The 21,292-nt window shown below is 41.4% G+C and overlaps 1 protein-coding gene across 6 annotated transcripts in view; it reads right to left on the reverse strand.

Annotated features, from left to right (window-relative positions):
* Positions 1 to 21,292, reverse strand: part of RAPGEF1 (Rap guanine nucleotide exchange factor 1) — a 270,865-nt gene that overhangs the window by 71,366 nt on the left and 178,207 nt on the right. For 4 of the 6 annotated variants that reach the window (XM_053695528.1, XM_053695531.1, XM_053695532.1 and 1 more), the window contains exon 11: positions 905 to 1,060. The exons of 1 other annotated variant lie outside the window; for it this stretch is intronic. In XM_053695528.1, the coding sequence (XP_053551503.1) occupies positions 905 to 1,060 (156 nt within the window). The remainder of the gene's footprint in view (positions 1 to 904; positions 1,061 to 21,292) is intronic. One more of the 6 variants, XM_053695530.1, reaches the window with a different exon arrangement.

The raw sequence follows: 21,292 nt of genomic DNA on the forward strand, positions 1-21,292 counted from the left end.
CTAGTAGTAAATGCCTGTTGCATACCTAGGTACTTACAGCTCACTGGCTGGTGTAGACAACTCCCCAGATGTGTTGGTGAGCAGGAACAAGCTAGAAATGTTTGTTTATAAAGCTCAGTATGTTGTTGTTTTTTAACTGTAACAAGTTTAAGTTTGATGGAACCAAGAAATATTACAATGTTCCTTGAACAAGAGGAATGCAGGGTAGGAGGAAGGACTGAAGTGAGAATGAACAGGGCTACAGACTGTGTTAATGTACGCCCCGTCCTACACAGGAGAGGTGCACAGGACACTGGGGCAGCCAGAATGCACAGGTGATTGTGTCATAGTTGTAGTGTACACTGTGCAATATCAGTACAAACATGCAGTTTTACATATTTTAAAGCCCTGCAAGCCCCTAGCACTAAGGGACACCAGCGGGTACTGTTTCTTTACATATATTTATTAAAACATATTGTAAGGCCATAAAACAGGAATGCTAGATCTATATTGCCACTGCAGTGACGGGTACAGCAGATGCACATTAACCCCTCACATGTAAGAGTGGCTGGCAGCATACTGGCACATCAGGCAAGCAAAGGAGTTACAGTAAGCTGCCGGCATAAAGCAAGAGGAAAATAGTACGGCAGAAGGCACAAATGTAAAGCCAATATTGCCACATCAGTAATAAAGAGAAGATGACATTACAGGGGAGTTTCGCCACTGAATGCATTTTTTCTTTGTGAGCTAAATTTAAATGTTTTTAACCAAATTAAAGCACTGTTAGAAACTTAAAATGAAGTTTCTAATGCGGATTCCCTTGTTATTGCAACATACCAATTGTCAGCGTCCCTTTAAGTACAGACATGGCTTAAGGAACATTACACTTCACACCACAGACAGCTTGTGTACAAGTCCAACTCACCGAAGGCACAGGAAAGGAGCCGTGGCGGCTCAGAAAGCAGTTAGAGACGGACAGACTGACGCCCTGAGGATGGCTGGTGTCCTCGGCATGGAAGACCCCTTTGGCTGGCTGGGCACAGTACGAGAGAGAAAAAGAAGAGGCAGCAAAGGGAGCCTGCTGAAGGAAGTAGAGAAAGAGAGGACGTGGGAAGCAGAGATAGCTATGAGACCAGAGACGTACAGTATCATATTGCTATAAGGTAACTAGGCCCAGAAAGTGGCACACGTGTGTAGCATCTGATTCCTAGACACTGCAGCCCCCTGAGATGTGTATGCCAACCACTGCACAGATCAAAGTAAACCTTGCATGCAACCATTTGATATATCTGTCACACTCTAAGACCATTTCTCAAGGTGCTCACAAAAAGCCCATACAATGTTTAGTAAATAAGTGTGTGTGTATAGTTTATTTCTGCTGATTTTACTCTAGTCTACCTTTTGTGCATCTGCATGCTCTAGAATTCTGTGCTTTAGTAACGCAGCTACATATTATTCAGTAATCAATACAGAAGCTAATAAATGGAGAGCAGTATCGTAAATGGTGTTTGATATCTCCACAAGCACTTTTATGGAGACCCTGTGGTAAGAATGGTTTAGTTACCCCATGCCCCTCTGCTAACACTCTGTGTGCTGTATTATCACTACCAGGAGATGCAATAAACTGGTTACAAACAGCTGGAAATAAACAAAGTACAACAGAAACACAAACACTGCTTAATCACGCTCTCCAGGACTGGCAGTAGCAGCTAGGGCACAGACCTCAGTAAGTCACGTGTTACCCAAACTCATCATATGAGACTCTAAAAACCACTAGGTAAAATAAATAAGATAAGCCCCATTAAATCTAAAGCTATTCTTCAAGAAACAGACCATAAAGAGAAAAGTGCATGCGTTTGTGACTATGCCCTTGTGTTGGTCTGAGCATGTGTGCACCTGGAGGACTTGTTGAGCTTTACCTGTCATCAAATTCTATGAAAGGGCTAGAGAGTAGACTGCCTACCCAGCCTCATCTTTACTTATTGTAAGCGCAGACATAGGAAATCTACACTAGACCACATACAGCGCAGACATAGGAAATCTACACTAGACCACATACAGCGCAGACATAGGAAATCTACACTAGACCACATACAGCGCAGACATAGAATATCTACACTAGACCACATACAGTGCAGACATAGGAAATCTACACTAGACCACATACAGCGCAGACATAGGAAATCTACACTAGACCACATACAGCGCAGACATAGGAAATCTACACTAGACCATATACAGCGCAGACATAGGAAATCTACACTAGACCACATACAGCGCAGACATAGGAAATCTACACTAGACCACATACAGCGCAGACATAGGAAATCTACACTAGACCACATACAGCGCAGACATAGAATATCTACACTAGACCACATACAGTGCAGACATAGGAAATCTACACTAGACCACATACAGCGCAGACATAGGAAATCTACACTAGACCACATACAGCGCAGACATAGGAAATCTACACTAGACCATATACAGCGCAGACATAGGAAATCTACACTAGACCACATACAGCGCAGACATAGGAAATCTACACTAGACCATATACAGCGCAGACATAGGAAATCTACACTAGACCACATACAGCGCAGACATAGGAAATCTACACTAGACCACATACAGCGCAGACATAGGAAATCTACACTAGACCACATACAGCGCAGACATAGGAAATCTACACTAGACCACATACAGCGCAGACATAGAAAAACATAATTTATGTAAGAACTTACCTGATAAATTCATTTCTTTCATATTAGCAAGAGTCCATGAGCTAGTGACGTATGGGATATACATTCCTACCAGGAGGGGCAAAGTTTCCCAAACCTTAAAATGCCTATAAATACACCCCTCACCACACCCACAATTCAGTTTAACGAATAGCCAAGAAGTGGGGTGATAAGAAAAAAGTGCGAAAGCATATAAAATAAGGAATTGGAATAATTGTGCTTTATACAAAAAAATCATAACCACCACAAAAAAGGGCGGGCCTCATGGACTCTTGCTAATATGAAAGAAATGAATTTATCAGGTAAGTTCTTACATAAATTATGTTTTCTTTCATGTAATTAGCAAGAGTCCATGAGCTAGTGACGTATGGGATAATGATTACCCAAGATGTGGATCTTTCCACACAAGAGTCACTAGAGAGGGAGGGATAAAATAAAGACAGCCAATTCCTGCTGAAAATAATCCACACCCAAAATAAAGTTTAACGAAAAACATAAGCAGAAGATTCAAACTGAAACCGCTGCCTGAAGTACTTTTCTACCAAAAACTGCTTCAGAAGAAGAAAACACATCAAAATGGTAGAATTTAGTAAAAGTATGCAAAGAGGACCAAGTTGCTGGTTTGCAAATCTGATCAATCGAAGCTTCATTCTTAAACACCCAGGAAGTAGAAACTAACCTAGTAGAATGAGCTGTAATCCTCTGAGGCGGAGTTTTACCCGACTCAACATAGGCAAGATGAATTAAAGATTTCAACCAAGATGCCAAAGAAATGGCAGAAGCTTTCTGATCTTTTCTAGAACCGGAAAAGATAACAAATAGACTAGAAGTCTTTCGGAAAGACTTAATAGCTTCAACATAATATTACAAAGCTCTAACAGCAGAATGCAATGATTTCTCCTTAGAATTCATAGGATTAGGACATAATGAAGGAACCACAATTTCTCTACTAATGTTGTTAGAATTCACAACCTTAGGTAAAAAATTCAAAAGAAGTTCGCAGCACCGCCTTATCCTGATGAAAAATCAGAAAAGGAGACTCACAAAAAAGAGCAGATAATTCAGAGACTCTTCTGGCAGAAGAGATGGCCAAAAGGAACAAAACTTTCCAAGAAAGTAATTTAATGTCCAATGAATGCATAGGTTCAAAAGGAGGAGCTTGAACAGCCCCCAGAACCAAATTCAAACTCCAAGAAGGAGAAATTGACTTAATGACAGGTTTTATACGAACCAAAGCTTGTACAAAACAATGAATATCAGGAAGATTAGCAATCCTTCTGTGAAAAAGAACAGAAAGAGCAGAGATTTGTCTTTCAAGAAACTTGCGGACAAACCTTTATCTAAACCATCCTGAAGAAATATAAATCTTCCAGACTCTATAATATATCTCTCTAGATACAGATTTTACGAGCCTGTCACATAGTATCAATCACAGAGTCAGAGAAACCTCTTTGACCAAGAATCAAGCGTTCAAACTCCACACCTTAAAATTAAGGTTTTGAGATCCTGATGGAAAAAAGAACCTTGAGACAGAAAGACTGGTCTTAACGGAAGAGTCCACAGCTGGCAAGAGGCCATCCGGACAAGATCTGCATACCAAAACCTGTGAGGCCATGCTGGAGCTACCAGCAGAACAAATGAGCATTCCTTAGAATATTGGAGAATACTCTTGGAAGAAGAACTAGAGGCGGAAAGATATAGGCAGGATGACACTTTTAAGGAAGAGATAATGCATCCACTGCCGCCGCCCGAGGATCCCTGGATCCGGACAGATACCAGGGAAGTTTCTTGTTTAGATGAGAAGCCATCAGATCTATTTCTGGGAGTTCCCACATTTGAACAATCTGAGGAAATACCTCTGGGTGAAGACCATTCGCCCAGGTGCAACGTTTGGCGACTGAGATAATCCGCTTTCCAATTGTCCATACCTGGGATATGAACCGCAGAGATTAGACAGGAGCTGGATTCCGCCCAAACCAAAATTCGAGATACTTCTTTCATAGCCAGAGGACTGTGAGTCCCTCCTTGATGATTGATGTATGCCACAGTTGTGACATTGTCTATCTGAAAACAAATGAACAACTCTCTCTTCAGAAGAGGCCAAGACTGAAGAGCTCTGAAATTGCACGGAGTTCCAAAATATTGATCGGAAATCTCACCTCCTGAGATTCCCAAACCCCTTGTGCCGTCAGATACCCCCACACAGCTCCCCAACCTGTAAGACTTGCATCTGTTGAGATTATAGTCCAGGTCGGAAGAACAAAGAAGCCCCCTGAACTAAATGATGGTGAACTGTCCACCATGTCAGAGAGTGTCGTATAATCGGTTTAAAGATATTAAGTGAGATATCTTTGAGTAATCCCTGCACCATTGGTTCAGCATACAGAGCTGAAGAGGTCGCATGTGAAAACGAGCAAAGGAGATCGCATCTGATGCGGCAGTCCTAAGACCTAAAATTTCCATGCATAAGGCTACCAAAGGGAATGATTGTGACTGAAGGTTTTGACAAGCTGAAATCAATGTTAAACTTCTCTTGTCTGACAAGGACAGAGTCATAGACACTGAATCTATTCTAGAAACCTAAAAAGGTTACCCTTGTCTGAGGAATCAATGAACTGATTGGTAAATTGATCCTCCAACCATGAACTTGAAGAAACAACACAAGTCGATTCATATGAGATTCTTCGAAAATGAGAAGACTGAGCAAGTACCCAGATATCGTCCAATAAGGAAATACCAAAACCCTGTTCTCTGATTACAGAAAGAAGGGCACCGAGAATCTTTGAAAAAAATTCTTGGAACTGAGGCTAGGCCAAACGGTAGAGCCACAAAACTGGTAATGCTTGTCTAAAAAGAGAATCTCAGACACTAAAAGTGATCTGGATGAATCGGAATATGCAGATACACATCCTGTAAATCTATTGTAGACATATAATGCCCTTGCTAAACAAAAGGCAGGACAGTCCTACAGAAACTGAATGTTGGTATCCTTACATAACGATTCAATATTGATAGATCCGGAACTGGTCTGAAGGAATTGACCTTCTTTGGTACAATGAAGAGATAAAATAAAACCCCAGCCCCTGTTCCAGAACTGGAACTGGCATAATTACTCCAGCCAACTCTAGATCTGAAACACATCTCAGAAATGCTGAGCCTTTGCTGTGTTAACTGGGACACGGGAAAGAAAAAAATCTCTTAGCAGGAGGCCTTAACTGAAGCCAATGCTGTACCTTTCTGAAACAATGTTCTAAAACCAGAAATTGAGAACGGAATTGATCAAAATTTCTTTGAAGAAAACGTAATCTGCCCCATACCAGCTGAGCTGGAATAAGGTCCGCACCTTCATGGGTACTTAGGAGCTGGCTATAGGTTTTCTATAAGGCTTGGATATATTCCAAACTGGAAATAGTTTCCAAACTGATACCGCTCCTGAGGATGAAGGATCAGGCTTTTGTTCCTTATTGTGAGGAAAGGAACGAAAAATGATTATTAGACCTAAATTTACCTTAGATTTTTTATCCTTTGGTAAAAAAAGTTCCCTTCCTTCCAGAAACAGTTGAAATAATAATTTATTACCCTGGAAAGAAAAGGAAAGCAAAGTTGACTTAGAAGACATATCAGCATTCCAAGTTTAATCCATAAAGCTTTTCTAGCTAAAATAGCTAGAGACATATACCTGACATCAACTCTAATGATATCAAAAGATGGTATCACCAATAAAATTATTAGCATGTTATAGAATAATAATAATGCTATAAAATTATGATCTGTTACTTGTTGCGCTAAAGCTTCTAACCAAAAAGTTGAAGCTGCAGCAACATCCGCTAAAAATATAGCAGGTCTAAGAAGATTACCTGAACATAAGTAAGCTTTTCTTAGAAAGGATTCAATTTTCCTATCTAAAGGATCCTTAAAATGAATTACTATCTACCGTAGGAATAGTAGCACATTTAGCAGTAGAGACAGCCCCATAACCTTAGGGATTTTGTCCCAAAAAAACTCTAATCTGTCAGATGGCATAGGATATAATTGCTTAAACGTTTAGGAGGAGTAAAAGAATTACCCAAATTATTCCATTCCCTGGAAATTACTTCAGAAATAGCATCAGGGAGATTAAACACTTCTGGAATAACTACAGGAGATTTAAAAACCTTAATTAAACGTTTAGATTTAGTATCAAGAGGACCAGAATCCTCTATTTCTAATGCAATTAATACTTCTTTAAATAAAGAACAAATAAATTCCATCTTGAACAAATACAAAGATTTATCAGCATCAACCTCTGAGACAGAAACCTCTGAACCAGAAGAACCATTATCAGTATCAGAATGATGATGTTCATTTAAAAATTCATCTGAAAAAAGCGAAGTTTTAAAAGACTTATGTAAACTAGAAGGAGAAATAACAGACATAGCCTTCTTAATGGATTTAAAAAATAAAATCTCTTATGTTTATCAGGAACACTCTGAAAATTAGATGTTGACGGAACAGCAACAGGTAATGTAACAGTACTAAAGGAAATTTTATCTGCATTAATAAGTTTGTCATGACATGCAATACAAACAACAGCTGGAGAAACAGATACAAAAAATTATAGCAGATACACTTAGCTTGATAGCTCCAGCACTAGACAGCGATTTTCCTGTAGTATCTTCTGACTCAGATGCAACGTGAGACATCTTGCAATATGTAAGAGAAAAAACAACATATAAAGCAAAATTGATCAAATTCCTTAAATGACAGTTTCAGGAATGGGAAAAAAATGCCAAAGAACAAGCTTCTAGCAACCAGAAGCAATGAAAAAAATAAGACTTAAATAATGTGGAGACAAAAGCGACGCCCTTATTTTTTAGCGCCAAATAAGACGCCCACATTATTTGGCGCCTAAATGCTTTTGGCGCCAAAAATGACGCCACATCCGGAACGCCGACATTTTTGGCGCAAAATAACGTCAAAAAATGACGCAACTTCCGGCGACACGTATGACGCCGGAAACGGAAAAGAATTTTTTGCGCCAAAAAAGTCCGCGCCAAGAATGACGCAATAAAATGAAGCATTTTCAGCCCCCGCGAGCCTAACAGCCCACAGGAAAAAAAGAGTCAAATTTTTGAAGGTAAGAAAAAATGATTAATTCAAATGCATTATCCCAAATATGAAACTGACTGTCTGAAAAATAAGGAAAGTTGAACATTCTGAGTCAAGGCAAATAAATGTTTGAATACATATATTTAGAACTTTATAAACAAAGTGCCCAACCATAGCTTAGAGTGTCACAGAAAATAAGACTTACTTACCCCAGGACACTCATCTACATGTTTGTAGAAAGCCAAATCAGTACTGAAACGAGAATCAGCAGAGGTAATGGTATATATAAGAGTATATCGTCGATCTGAAAAGGGAGGTAAGAGATGAATCTCTACGACCGATAACAGAGAACCTATGAAATAGACCCCGTAGAAGGAGATCACTGCATTCAAATAGGCAATACTCTCCTCACATCCCTCTGACATTCACTGCACGCTGAGAGGAAAACCGGGCTCCAACTTGCTGCGGAGCGCATATCAACGTAGAATCTAGCACAAACTTACTTCACCACCTCCATCGGAGGCAAAGTTTGTAAAACTGAATTGTGGGTGTGGTGAGGGGTGTATTTATAGGCATTTTAAGGTTTGGGAAACTTTGCCCCTCCTGGTAGGAATGTATATCCCATACGTCACTAGCTCATGGACTCTTGCTAATTACATGAAAGAAATCTACACTAGACCACATACAGCGCAGGCATAGAAAATCTACACTAGACCACATACAGCGCAGACATAGAATATCTACACTAGACCACATACAGCGCAGACATAGAATATCTACACTAGACCACATACAGCGCAGGCATAGAAAATCTACACTAGACCACATACAGCGCAGACATAGGAAATCTACACTAGACCATATACAGCGCAGACATGGGAAATCTACACTAGATCATATACAGCGCAGACATAGGAAATCTACACTAGACCACATACAGCGCAGACATAGGAAATCTACACTAGACCATATACAGCGCAGACATAGGAAATCTACACTAGACCATATACAGCGCAGACATAGGAAATCTACACTAGACCACATACAGCGCAGACATAGGAAATCTACACTAGACCACATACAGCGCAGACATAGGAAATCTACACTAGACCACATACAGCGCAGACATAGGAAATCTACACTAGACCACATATAGCGCATACATAGGAAATCTACACCAGACCACATACAGCGCAGACATAGGAAATCTACACCAGACCACATACAGCGCAGACATAGGAAATCTACACTAGACCACATACAGCGCAGACATAGGAAATCTACACTAGACCACATACAGCGCAGACATAGGAAATCTACACTAGACCACATACTGCGCAGACATAGGAAATCTACACTAGACCACATACAGCGCAGACATAGGAAATCTACACTAGACCACATACAGCGCAGACATAGGAAATCTACACTAGACCACATACAGCGCAGACATAGGAAATCTACACTAGACCACATACAGCGCAGACATAGGAAATCTACACTAGACCACATACAGCGCAGGCATAGAAAATCTACACTAGACCACATACAGCGCAGACATAGGAAATCTACACTAGACCACATACAGCACAGACATAGGAAATCTACACTAGACCACATACAGCGCAGACATAGGAAATCTACACTAGACCACATACAGCGCAGACATAGGAAATCTACACTAGACCACATACAGCGCAGACATAGGAAATCTACACTAGACCACATACAGCGCAGACATAGGAAATCTACACTAGACCACATATAGCGCAGACATAGGAAATCTACACTAGACCACATACAGTGCAGACATAGGAAATCTACACCAGACCACATACAGCGCAGACATAGGAAATCTACACCAGACCACATACAGCGCAGACATAGAATATCTACACTAGACCACATACAGCGCAGACATAGGAAATCTACACTAGACCACATACAGCGCAGACATAGGAAATCTACACTAGACCACATACAGCGCAGACATAGAAAATCTACACTAGACCACATACAGAGCAGACATAGGAAATCTACACTAGACCACATACAGAGCAGACATAGGAAATCTACACTAGACTACATACAGTGCAGACATAGGAAATCTACACTAGACCACATACAGCGCAGACATAGAAAATCTACACTAGACCACATACAGCGCAGACATATAAAATGTACACTAGACCACATACAGCGCAGACATAGAAAATCTACACTAGACCACATACAGCGCAGACATAGAAAATCTACACTAGACCACATACAGCGCAGACATAGAAAATCTACACTAGGCCACATACAGCGCAGACATAGAAAATCTACACTAGACCACATACAGCGCAGACATAGAAAATCTACACTAGACCACATACAGCGCAGACATAGAAAATCTACACTAGACCACATACAGCGCAGACATAGGAAATCTACACTAGAACACATACAGCGCAGACATAGGAAATCTACACTAGACCACATATAGCACAGACATAGGAAATCTACACTAGACCACATATAGCGCAGACATAGGAAATCTACACTAGACCACATATAGCACAGACATAGGAAATCTACACTAGACCACATACAGCGCAGACATAGGAAATCTACACTAGACCACATATAGCACAGACATAGCATATCACATAGTGGCCCCTGGGCAATCCAACCATTAGTGACTGACCCTCCATACAAAAGAAAGCTTTGGGTGCCCCTGGATGCGCTAGTGTAGTGCTATAAAGCTGACCTCGGCTAGTGTATGGTTAAACAGCTGGCCTGCGCTACTGTACGGTTAAACAGCTGGCCTGCACTAGTGTACGGTTAAACAGCTGGCCAGCGCTAGTGTACGGTTAAACAGCTGGCCAGCGCTAGTGTACGGTTAAACAGCTGGGCTGCGCTAGTGTACGGTTAAACAGCTGGGCTGCGATAGTGTATGGTTAAACAGCTGGGCTGCGCCAGTGTATGGTTAAACAGCTGGGCTGCGCTAGTGTAGTGTTAAACAGCTGGGCTGCGCTAGTGTAGTGTTAAACAGCTGGCCTGCGCTAGTGTATGGTTAAACAGCCGGGCTGCGCTAGTGTACGGTTAAACAGCTGGACTGCGCTAGTGTATGGTTAAACAGCTGGGCTGCGCTAGTGTACGGTTAAACAGCTGGGCTGCGCTAGTGTACGGTTAAACAGCTGGGCTGCGCTAGTGTAGTGTTAAACTGCTGAGCTGCGCTAGTGTAGTGTTAAACAGCTGGCCTGCGCTAGTGTATGGTTAAACAGCTGGGCTGCGATAGTGTATGGTTAAACAGCTGGGCTGCGCCAGTGTAGTGTTAAACAGCTGGGCTGCGCCAGTGTATGGTTAAACAGCTGGGCTGCACCAGTGTATGGTTAAACAGCTGGGCTGCGCTAGTGTATGGTTAAACAGCTGGGCTGCGCTAGTGTAGTGTTAAACAGCTGGGCTCTGCTAGTGATGTAAGGCACTGTGAAATGCTTCTGTAAGTCCCTATTTTAGAAAACAGGTGATTATATAATAAGAAAATTTATGCTTACCTGATAAATGTATTTCTTTTTTGACACGATGAGTCCATGGATAATCTAATTACTATTAGGAATACCACTCCTGCCCAGCAGGATGCGGCAAAGAGCACCACAGCAAAGCTGTTAAATATCACCTCCCTTCCCTCCCAACCCAGTCATTCGACCGAAGTAAAGGAGAGAAAGGAAGTAACAAGGTGCAGAGGTGTCTGAAGTTTATAATAACCAACAACCTGTCTTTCAAAAACAGGGCGGGCCGTGGACTCGTGTCAAAAAAGAAATAAATTTATCAGGTAAGCATAAATTTTCTTTTCTTTTTAATGACAAGATGAGTCCACGGATCATCTAATTACTATTGTGAATCAATACCCAAACTAGAGTACACAGATGTTACGGGAGGGACAAGACAGGGAACCTAAACGGAAGGCACCACTGCTTGAAGAACCTTTCTCCCAAAAGCAGCCTCAGCCAAGGCAAAAGTATCAAATTTATAGAATTTTGAAAAAGTGTGAAGAGGAGACCAAGTTGCAGCCTTGCAAATCTGTTCCACAGAAGCTTCATTTTTGAATGCCCATGAGGAAGCAACAGCCCTCGTGGAATGAGCCGTAACTCTCTCTGGAGGCTGCGGTCCAGCAGTCTCATATGCAAAACGTATTATACTCTTCAGCCAAAAAGAAAGAGAAGTAGACGTAGCTTTCTGTCCCTTACGTTTTCCTGAGAAAACCACAAACAAAGCAGAAGACTGACGAAAATCCTTAGTCGCCTGCAGGTAAAACTTTAAGGGATGAACCACGTCCAAATTGTGCAGAAGCCGTTCCTTCTAAGAGGTAGGATTAGGACACAAGGAAGGCACAACAATCTCCTGATTAATGTTCCGATCAGAAACAACTTTAGGAAGAAATCCCAATTCAGTACGCAAAACTACCTTATCTGAATGAAAAATAAGGTAAGGGGACTCATACTGCAAAGCCGAGAGCTCTGACACTCTGCAAGCAGAAGAAATTGCAAAAAGAAAAAAAACTTTCGAAGATAACAACTTAATATCTAAGGAATGCATAGGCTCAAACGGAGCCCCTTGAAGAACTTTGAGAACTAAATTTAGACTCTATGGAGGAGTAACTGGCTTGAACAAAGGCCTGATCCTGACCAAGGCCTGACAAAAAGATTGTACATCTGGAACATCTGCCAGACGTTTGTGTAACAAAATAGATAAGGCAGAAATTTGATCCTTTATGGAACTTGTCAATAATCCTTTCTCCAAACCCTCTTGGATTCATACCAATAGAGATATTTATGCCATATCTTATGGTAAATCCTTCTAGTTACAGGTTTACGAGCCTGAATCATGGTCTCTATGACCGATTCTGAAAAGCCCCGCTTGGATAAAATTAAGCGTTCAATCTCCAAGCAGTCAGCTTCAGAGAAACTAGATTTGGGTGAAGGAAGGGCGCTTGAATTATAAGGTCCTTCCTCAATGAAAGTCTCCAAAGTGGCAGAGATGACATGTCCACCAGATCTGCATACCAAATCCTGCGAGGCCAAGCCAGTGCAATGAGGATCACTCTCCTGCCTGATTCGAGCAATGACCTGAGGAAGAAGAGCAAACAGAGGAAATAGGTATGCTAGCCTGAAGGTCCAAGATACCGCCAGGGCGTCTATCAGTACCGCCTGAGGGTCCCTGGATCTCGACCCGTGCCTCGGAAACTTTGCATTCTGCCGAGATGCCATGAGATCCAATTCCGGCTGACACCATTTGAGAATCAGGCTGGAAAACACTTCCAGATGGAGTTCCCACTACCCGGATGAAAGGTCTGTCTGATCATGAAATCCGACTCCCAGTTGTCCACCCCTGGGATGTGGATCGCCAACAGACAGCAAGAGTGGGTTTCCGCCCACTGTATTATTTTGCTTACCTCTGTCATCACTAAGGAACGCCTCGTTCATCTATAAGAGAAAGAAGCACAGAGGCGCCAACATGGCCTAGTAACGTCACGGCAGTCGGATACAAAACATCAGCAGGATAGGAAATATACTCACAAGCGTAGCGCACCCAAATGGTGCTATTGTGGCAGCCTGGAACATCAAACAGTGGTCCAGCTCACTGGTGTCTCCAGCCAGATAGAGATGATCCTTGGCGAGGGCCTATCCTATGATGCCTATAAGGGCAAAAAACATAATTTATGCTTACCTGATAAATTCCTTTCTTCTGTTGTGTGATCAGTCCACGGGTCATCATTACTTCTGGGATATAACTCCTCCCCAACAGGAAATGCAAGAGGATTCACCCAGCAGAGCTGCATATAGCTCCTCCCCTCTACGTCAGTCCCAGTCATTCGACCAAGAATCAACGAGAAAGGAGTAACCAAGGGTGAAGTGGTGACTGGAGTATAATTTAAAAGATATTTACCTGCCTTAAAACAGGGCGGGCCGTGGACTGATCACACAACAGAAGAAAGGAATTTATCAGGTAAGCATAAATTATGTTTTCTTCTGTTATGTGTGATCAGTCCACGGGTCATCATTACTTCTGGGATACCAATACCAAAGCAAAAGTACACGGATGACGGGAGGGATAGGCAGGCTCGTTATACAGAAGGAACCACTGCCTGAAGAACCTTTCTCCCAAAAATAGCCTCCGAAGAAGCAAAAGTGTCAAATTTGTAAAATTTGGAAAAAGTATGAAGCGAAGACCAAGTTGCAGCCTTGCAAATCTGTTCAACAGAGGCCTCATACTTAAAGGCCCAAGTGGAAGCCACAGCTCTAGTGGAGTGAGCTGTAATTCTTTCAGGAGGCTGCTGTCCAGCAGTCTCATAGGCTAAACGTATTATGCTACGAAGCCAAAAAGAGAGAGAGGTAGCAGAAGCTTTTTGACCTCTCCTCTGTCCAGAGTAAACGACAAACAAGGAAGAAGTTTGGCGAAAATCTTTAGTTGCCTGCAAGTAGAACTTGAGGGCACGAACTACATCCAGATTGTGTAAAAGACGTTCCTTCTTTGAAGAAGGATTTGGACACAAGGATGGGACAACAATCTCTTGATTGATGTTCCTGTTAGTGACTACCTTAGGTAAGAACCCAGGTTTAGTACGCAGAACTACCTTGTCTGAGTGAAAAATCAGATAAGGGGAATCACAATGTAAGGCTGATAACTCAGAGACTCTTCGAGCCGAGGAAATAGCCATTAAAAACAGAACTTTCCAAGATAACATTTTTATATCAATGGAATGAAGGGGTTCAAACGGAACACCCTGTAAAACGTTAAGAACTAAGTTTAAACTCCATGGTGGAGCAACAGCTTTAAACACAGGCTTGATCCTAGCTAAAGCCTGACAAAAGGACTGGACGTCTGGATTTTCTGACAGACGTCTGTGTAACAAGATGGACAGAGCTGAAATCTGTCCCTTTAATGAACTAGCTGATAAACCCTTTTCTAAACCTTCTTGTAGAAAAGACAATATCCTAGCGATCCTAACCTTACTCCAGGAGTAACCTTTGGATTCGCACCAGTATAGGTATTTCCGCCATATTTTATGGTAAATCCTTCTGGTAACAGGCTTCCTAGCCTGAATCAGGGTATTAATAACCGACTCAGAAAAACCACGTTTTGATAAAATCAAGCGTTCAATTTCCAAGCAGTCAGCTTCAGAGAAGTTAGATTTTGATGTTTGAATGGACCCTGTATCAGAAGGTCCTGTCTTAGAGGTAGAGACCAAGGCGGACAGGATGACATGTCCACTAGATCTGCATACCAAGTCCTGCGTGGCCAAGCAGGTGCTATTAGAATTACTGATGCTCTCTCCTGTTTGATTTTGGCAATCAATCGAGGAAGCAGCGGGAAGGGTGGAAACACATAAGCCATCCTGAAGTTCCAAGGTGCTGTCAAAGCATCTATCAGAACTGCTCCTGGATCCCTGGATCTGGACCCGTAGCGAGGAAGTTTGGCGTTCTGGCGAGACGCCATGAGATCTATCTCTGGTTTGCCCCAACGTCGAAGTATTTGGGCAAAGACCTCCGGATGAAGTTCCCACTCCCCCGGATGAAAAGTCTGGCGACTCAAGAAATCCGCCTCCCAGTTCTCCACTCCCGGGATGTGGATTGCTGACAGGTGGCAAGAGTGAGACTCTGCCCAGCGAATTATCTTTGATACTTCCATCATTGCTAGGGAGCTTCTTGTCCCTCCCTGATGGTTGATGTAAGCTACAGTCGTGATGTTGTCCGACTGAAACCTGATGAACCCCCGAGTTGTTAACTGGGGCCAAGCCAGAAGGGCATTGAGAACTGCTCTCAATTCCAGAATGTTTATTGGTAGGAGACTCTCCTCCTGATTCCATAGTCCCTGAGCCTTCAGAGAATTCCAGACAGCGCCCCAACCTAGTAGGCTGGCGTCTGTTGTTACAATTGTCCAGTCTGGCCTGCTGAATGGCATCCCCCTGGACAGGTGTGGCCGATAAAGCCACCATAGAAGAGAATTTCTGGTCTCTTGATTCAGATTCAGAGTAGGGGACAAATCTGAGTAATCCCCATTCCACTGACTTAGCATGCATAATTGCAGCGGTCTGAGGTGTAGGCGTGCAAAAGGTACTATGTCCATTGCCGCTACCATTAAGCCGATCACCTCCATGCATTGAGCTACTGACGGGTGTTGAATGGAATGAAGGACGCGGCATGCATTTTGAAGTTTTGTTAACCTGTCTTCTGTCAGGTAAATCTTCATTTCTACAGAATCTATAAGAGTCCCCAAGAATGGAACTCTTGTGAGAGGAAAGAGAGAACTCTTCTTTTCGTTCACTTTCCATCCATGCGACCTTAGAAATGCCAGAACTAACTCTGTATGAGACTTGGCAGTTTGAAAGCTTGAAGCTTGTATTAGAATGTCGTCTAGGTACGGAGCTACCGAAATCCCTCGCGGTCTTAGTACCGCTAGAAGGGCCCCCAGAACCTTTGTGAAGATTCTTGGAGCCGTAGCCAATCCGAATGGAAGAGCTACGAACTGGTAATGCCTGTCTAAGAAGGCAAACCTTAGATACCGGTGATGATCTTTGTGGATCGGTATGTGAAGGTAAGCATCCTTTAAATCCACTGTGGTCATGTACTGACCCTCTTGGATCATGGGTAAGATTGTCCGAATAGTTTCCATTTTGAACGATGGAACTCTTAGGAATTTGTTTAGAGTCTTTAAATCTAAGATTGGCCTGAAAGTTCCCTCTTTTTTGGGAACCACAAACAGGTTTGAGTAGAACCCTTGTCCTTGTTCCGACCACGGAACCGGATGGATCACTCCCATTGTTAACAGATCTTGTACGCAGCGTAGAAACGCTTCTTTCTTTATCTGGTTTGTTGACAACCTTGACAGATGAAATCTCCCTCTTGGGGGAGATAATTTGAAGTCTAGAAGGTATCCCTGAGATATGATCTCTAGTGCCCAGGGATCCTGAACATCTCTTGCCCAGGCCTGGGCGAAGAGAGAGAGTCTGCCCCCTACTAGATCCGGTCCCGGATCGGGGGCTCTCGGTTCATGCTGTCTTTGGGGCAGCAGCAGGTTTCCTGGCCTGCTTGCTTTTGTTCCAGGACTGGTTAGGCTTCCAGCCTTGCCTGTAACGAGCAACAGCTCCTTCCTGTTTTGGTGCAGTGGAGGTTGATGCTGCTCCTGTCTTGAAATTCCGAAAGGGACGAAAATTAGACTGTCTAGCCTTAGCTTTGGCCTTGTCTTGAGGTAGGGCGTGGCCCTTACCTCCCGTAATGTCAGCGATAATTTCTTTCAAACCGGGCCCGAATAAGGACTGCCCCTTGAAAGGTATATTAAGTAATTTGGACTTAGAAGTAACATCAGCTGACCAGGATTTTAGCCACAGTGCCCTGCGTGCCTGTATGGCGAATCCTGAGTTCTTAGCCGTAAGTTTGGTTAAATGTACTACGGCCTCCGAAATGAAAGAATTAGCTAGTTTAAGGACTCTAAGCCTGTCCGTAATGTCGTCTAGCGTAGAGGAACTAAGGTTCTCTTCAAGCGACTCAATCCAAAATGCTGCCGCAGCCGTAATCGGCGCGATACATGCAAGGGGTTGTAATATAAAACCTTGTTGAACAAACATTTTCTTAAGGTAACCCTCTAATTTTTTATCCATTGGATCTGAGAAAGCACAGCTATCCTCCACCGGGATAGTGGTACGCTTAGCTAAAGTAGAAACTGCTCCCTCCACCTTGGGGACCGTTTGCCATAAGTCCCGAGTGGTGGCGTCTATTGGAAACATCTTTCTAAATATTGGAGGGGGTGAGAACGGCACACCGGGTCTATCCCACTCCTTAGTAACAATTTCAGTTAGTCTCTTAGGTATAGGAAAAACGTCAGTACTCGCCGGTACCGCAAAGTATTTATCCAACCTACACAGTTTCTCTGGTATTGCAACGGTGTTACAATCGTTGAGAGCTGCTAAGACCTCCCCTAGTAGTACACGGAGGTTCTCCAATTTAAATTTGAAATTTGAAATATCTGAGTCCAATCTGTTTGGATCAGAACCGTCACCCACAGAATGAAGCTCTCCGTCCTCATGCTCTGCGAGCTGTGACGCAGTATCAGACATGGCCCTAGCATTGTCAGCGCACTCTGTTCTCACCCCAGAGTGATCACGCTTGCCTCTTAGTTCTGGTAATTTAGACAAAACTTCAGTCATAACAGTAGCCATATCTTGTAATGTTATCTGTAATGGCCGCCCAGATGTACTAGGCGCCAAAATATCACGCACCTCCCGGGCGGGAGATGCAGGTACTGTCGCGTGAGGCGAGCTAGTCGGCATAACTCTCCCCTCGCTGTTTGGTGAAATTTGTTCATATTGTACAGATTGACTTTTATTTAAAGTAGCATCAATACAGTTAGTACATAAATTTCTATTGGGCTCCACCTTGGCATTGGAACAAATGACACAGATATCTTCCTCTGAGTCAGACATGTTTAACACACTAGCAAAAAAACTTACAACTTGGTTATAATCTTTTTTAGCAAAAAAACGCACTGTGCCTCAAAGAGGTACTAACGATTAAATGACAGTTGAAATAATGAACTGAAAAACAGTTATAGCATCAAACTTTAAAACAACACAACTTTTAGCAAAGGTTTGTTCCCATTAGTAAAAAAAAAAAAAAAAAAAAAAAAACAACACTAATTAAATTTGTACATAAGAAAACAAAACAACGTTTTTTATTCACAGTCACTATAAGAATTCTCACAGCTCTGCTGAGAGAATTTACCTCCCTTCAAAGAAGTTTGAAGACCCCTGAGATCTGTCAGAGATGAACCGGATCATGCAGGAAATATAAAAGTAGCTGACTGGAATTTTTTGATGCGTAGCAAAGAGCGCCAAAAACGGCCCCTCCCTCTCCCACACAGCAGTGAAGAGAAACGAAACTGTCACAATTAAAGCAAAAAACTGCCAAGTGGAAAATAATGCCCAAATATTTATTCACACAGTACCTCAGCAATGTAAACGATTCTACATTCCAGCAAAAACGTTTAACATGAGAATAGTTATTAAAAGGATTAGTGACCTTTAACACAGTAGTTCCGGTGAAATACCATCCCCAGAATACTGAAGTGTATACATACATGTCATTTTAACGGTATGGCAGGCTTTTCTCATCAATTCCATTCAGAAAGTAAAAACTGCCACATACCTCAATGCAGATTCATCTGCCCGCTGTCCCCTGATCTGAAGCCTTTACCTCCCTCAGATGGTCGAGAACAGCAATATGATCTTAACGACTCCGGTTAAAATCATAGTAAAAAAATCTCTGTCAGATTCTTCCTCAAACTCTGCCAGAGAAGTAATAACACGCTCCGGTGCTATTTTAAAATAACAAACTTTTGATTGAAGTCATAAAAACTAAGTATAATCACCATAGTCCTCTCACACATCCTATCTAGTCGTTGGGTGCAAGAGAATGACTGGGACTGACGTAGAGGGGAGGAGCTATATGCAGCTCTGCTGGGTGAATCCTCTTGCATTTCCTGTTGGGGAGGAGTTATATCCCAGAAGTAATGATGACCCGTGGACTGATCACACATAACAGAAGAAAAGGCACACACATAGCCCAGTAACGTTTGTACACCAGATAAAAAAGGATTCAAGGTTGTACTTACAGGAAACAAAGCACCACCAGGTGCAATATCAGCAGTACTGGGACCTCTCAGCCGCCCAGTGGACTGTGGAATCCAATTTGCAGGATGCAGAAAATCACCACTTTGGAAGATAGAACTAGCACACACACTCTGCCCCCAAACAGGAGCAGAATAATTGTGATAAAGCAAGTGTATATTTAAAAACTTTTATTTTAAAAACAGCGACATGTTTCTCAGCCACCACAGGCTGTTTCCTCAGGCTATGTTAAAATGTTAACAACACTTGCTTTATAAAGACAATAGAACACATAAAACTAAATCTGATAGGCTAATTCATTTCTAAAGTGTGAACACCTGTTGCACAGGTCAGCAGTTGGTAGGCATGGAAACCCCTATATACAAAGCTCTCATATGTAACACAAACCATTTTGAGCAAATCCCAAATAAGAATAGATATCTCTGTATTAACCTCCATACCATTGCCATACCCAAAATAGACAATAGCAATAACCTTGTAACCCTTCAAATTAAGATTAAAAAATAAAAAATGGAAAACAGTAATATAACAATCACAATAAAAACATTTGTTATACACCTCAAAATAAAATAATCACAATATGTACAACAATATAATATACCCACATAAAAAACATAAGCAGGATACAAGTATTTTAATAGTCTCTATTCTACATATAATCACATAATATGCCTGACCACATGTATGTTTTATATCACAATAGATATATATTTTTCCTTTAGTATTATAGACCTTAATTGGTATTATATGTACATTGTACCCTCCTTTAAAGTGTGACATTTATTTCTCTGCCCTAACAAAAAAGCTCTCATATGTAACACAAACCATTTTGAGCAAATTAAATAAAATGTAAAATGCAACTCTAGAGCACCTAAGCCATAGAAAAATTATTTCATTGTAAGACAGTATAAACCTTTTGGGGGAAAAAAAAACAAAAAAAAAACACAATGACTAACTAATGTTAAACCCTATCTGTGATATCATATATGCAAAATGTATGTACCTATATTTAATATAAATGTACTAGCAAGATATTTATAATATATAATAAAAATGATAAGCCAAGAATAAAGTGTGGAATGTAATCAAAACCTAAAGCTATATCTAAATGACGTGCAGAAGTATATATATAAATATTTGTAATCATTGGTCCAACATAAAGATACCCTTGTATCCTATAAATAAGTCATCTGATCATGGTAATCTTATGAGTAATAATAATATTAAAGTGCTATACCGCTAATGTAAGTAGAAAATAATAATTAAAAAAAATTATTGTTACACATGGCGAAATACTAAACAACCACTGTGTAGGATAATGCAAAAACAATCAGCAACCCCTATCTATGTGTGATGTGATATTGGTGTGGAAAAGTGTCAATGTGACCTAGCCTAATAGAGGCAAAAAAAAAAATGACACAATGACTAACTAATGTTAAACCCTATCTGTGATATCATATATGCAAAATGTATGTACCTATATTTTATATAAATGTACTAACAAAATATTTGTAATATATAATAAAAATGATAAGCCAAGAATAAAGTGTGGAATGTAATCAAAACCTAAAGCTATATCTAAATGACGTGCAGAAGTATATATATAAATATTTGTAATCATTGGTCCAACATAAAGATACCCTTGTATCCTATAAATCATCATCTGATCATGATAATCTTATAAGTAATAATAATATTAAAGTGCTATACCGCTAATGTAAGAAAAAAATAATAAAAAAATAAAAAAATTGTTACACATGGCGAAATACTAAACAACCACTGTGTAGGATAATGCAAAAACAATCAGCAACCC

This window comes from Bombina bombina, chromosome 12, assembly GCF_027579735.1.
Source record: "Bombina bombina isolate aBomBom1 chromosome 12, aBomBom1.pri, whole genome shotgun sequence".
Lineage (NCBI taxonomy): Eukaryota > Metazoa > Chordata > Amphibia > Anura > Bombinatoridae > Bombina > Bombina bombina.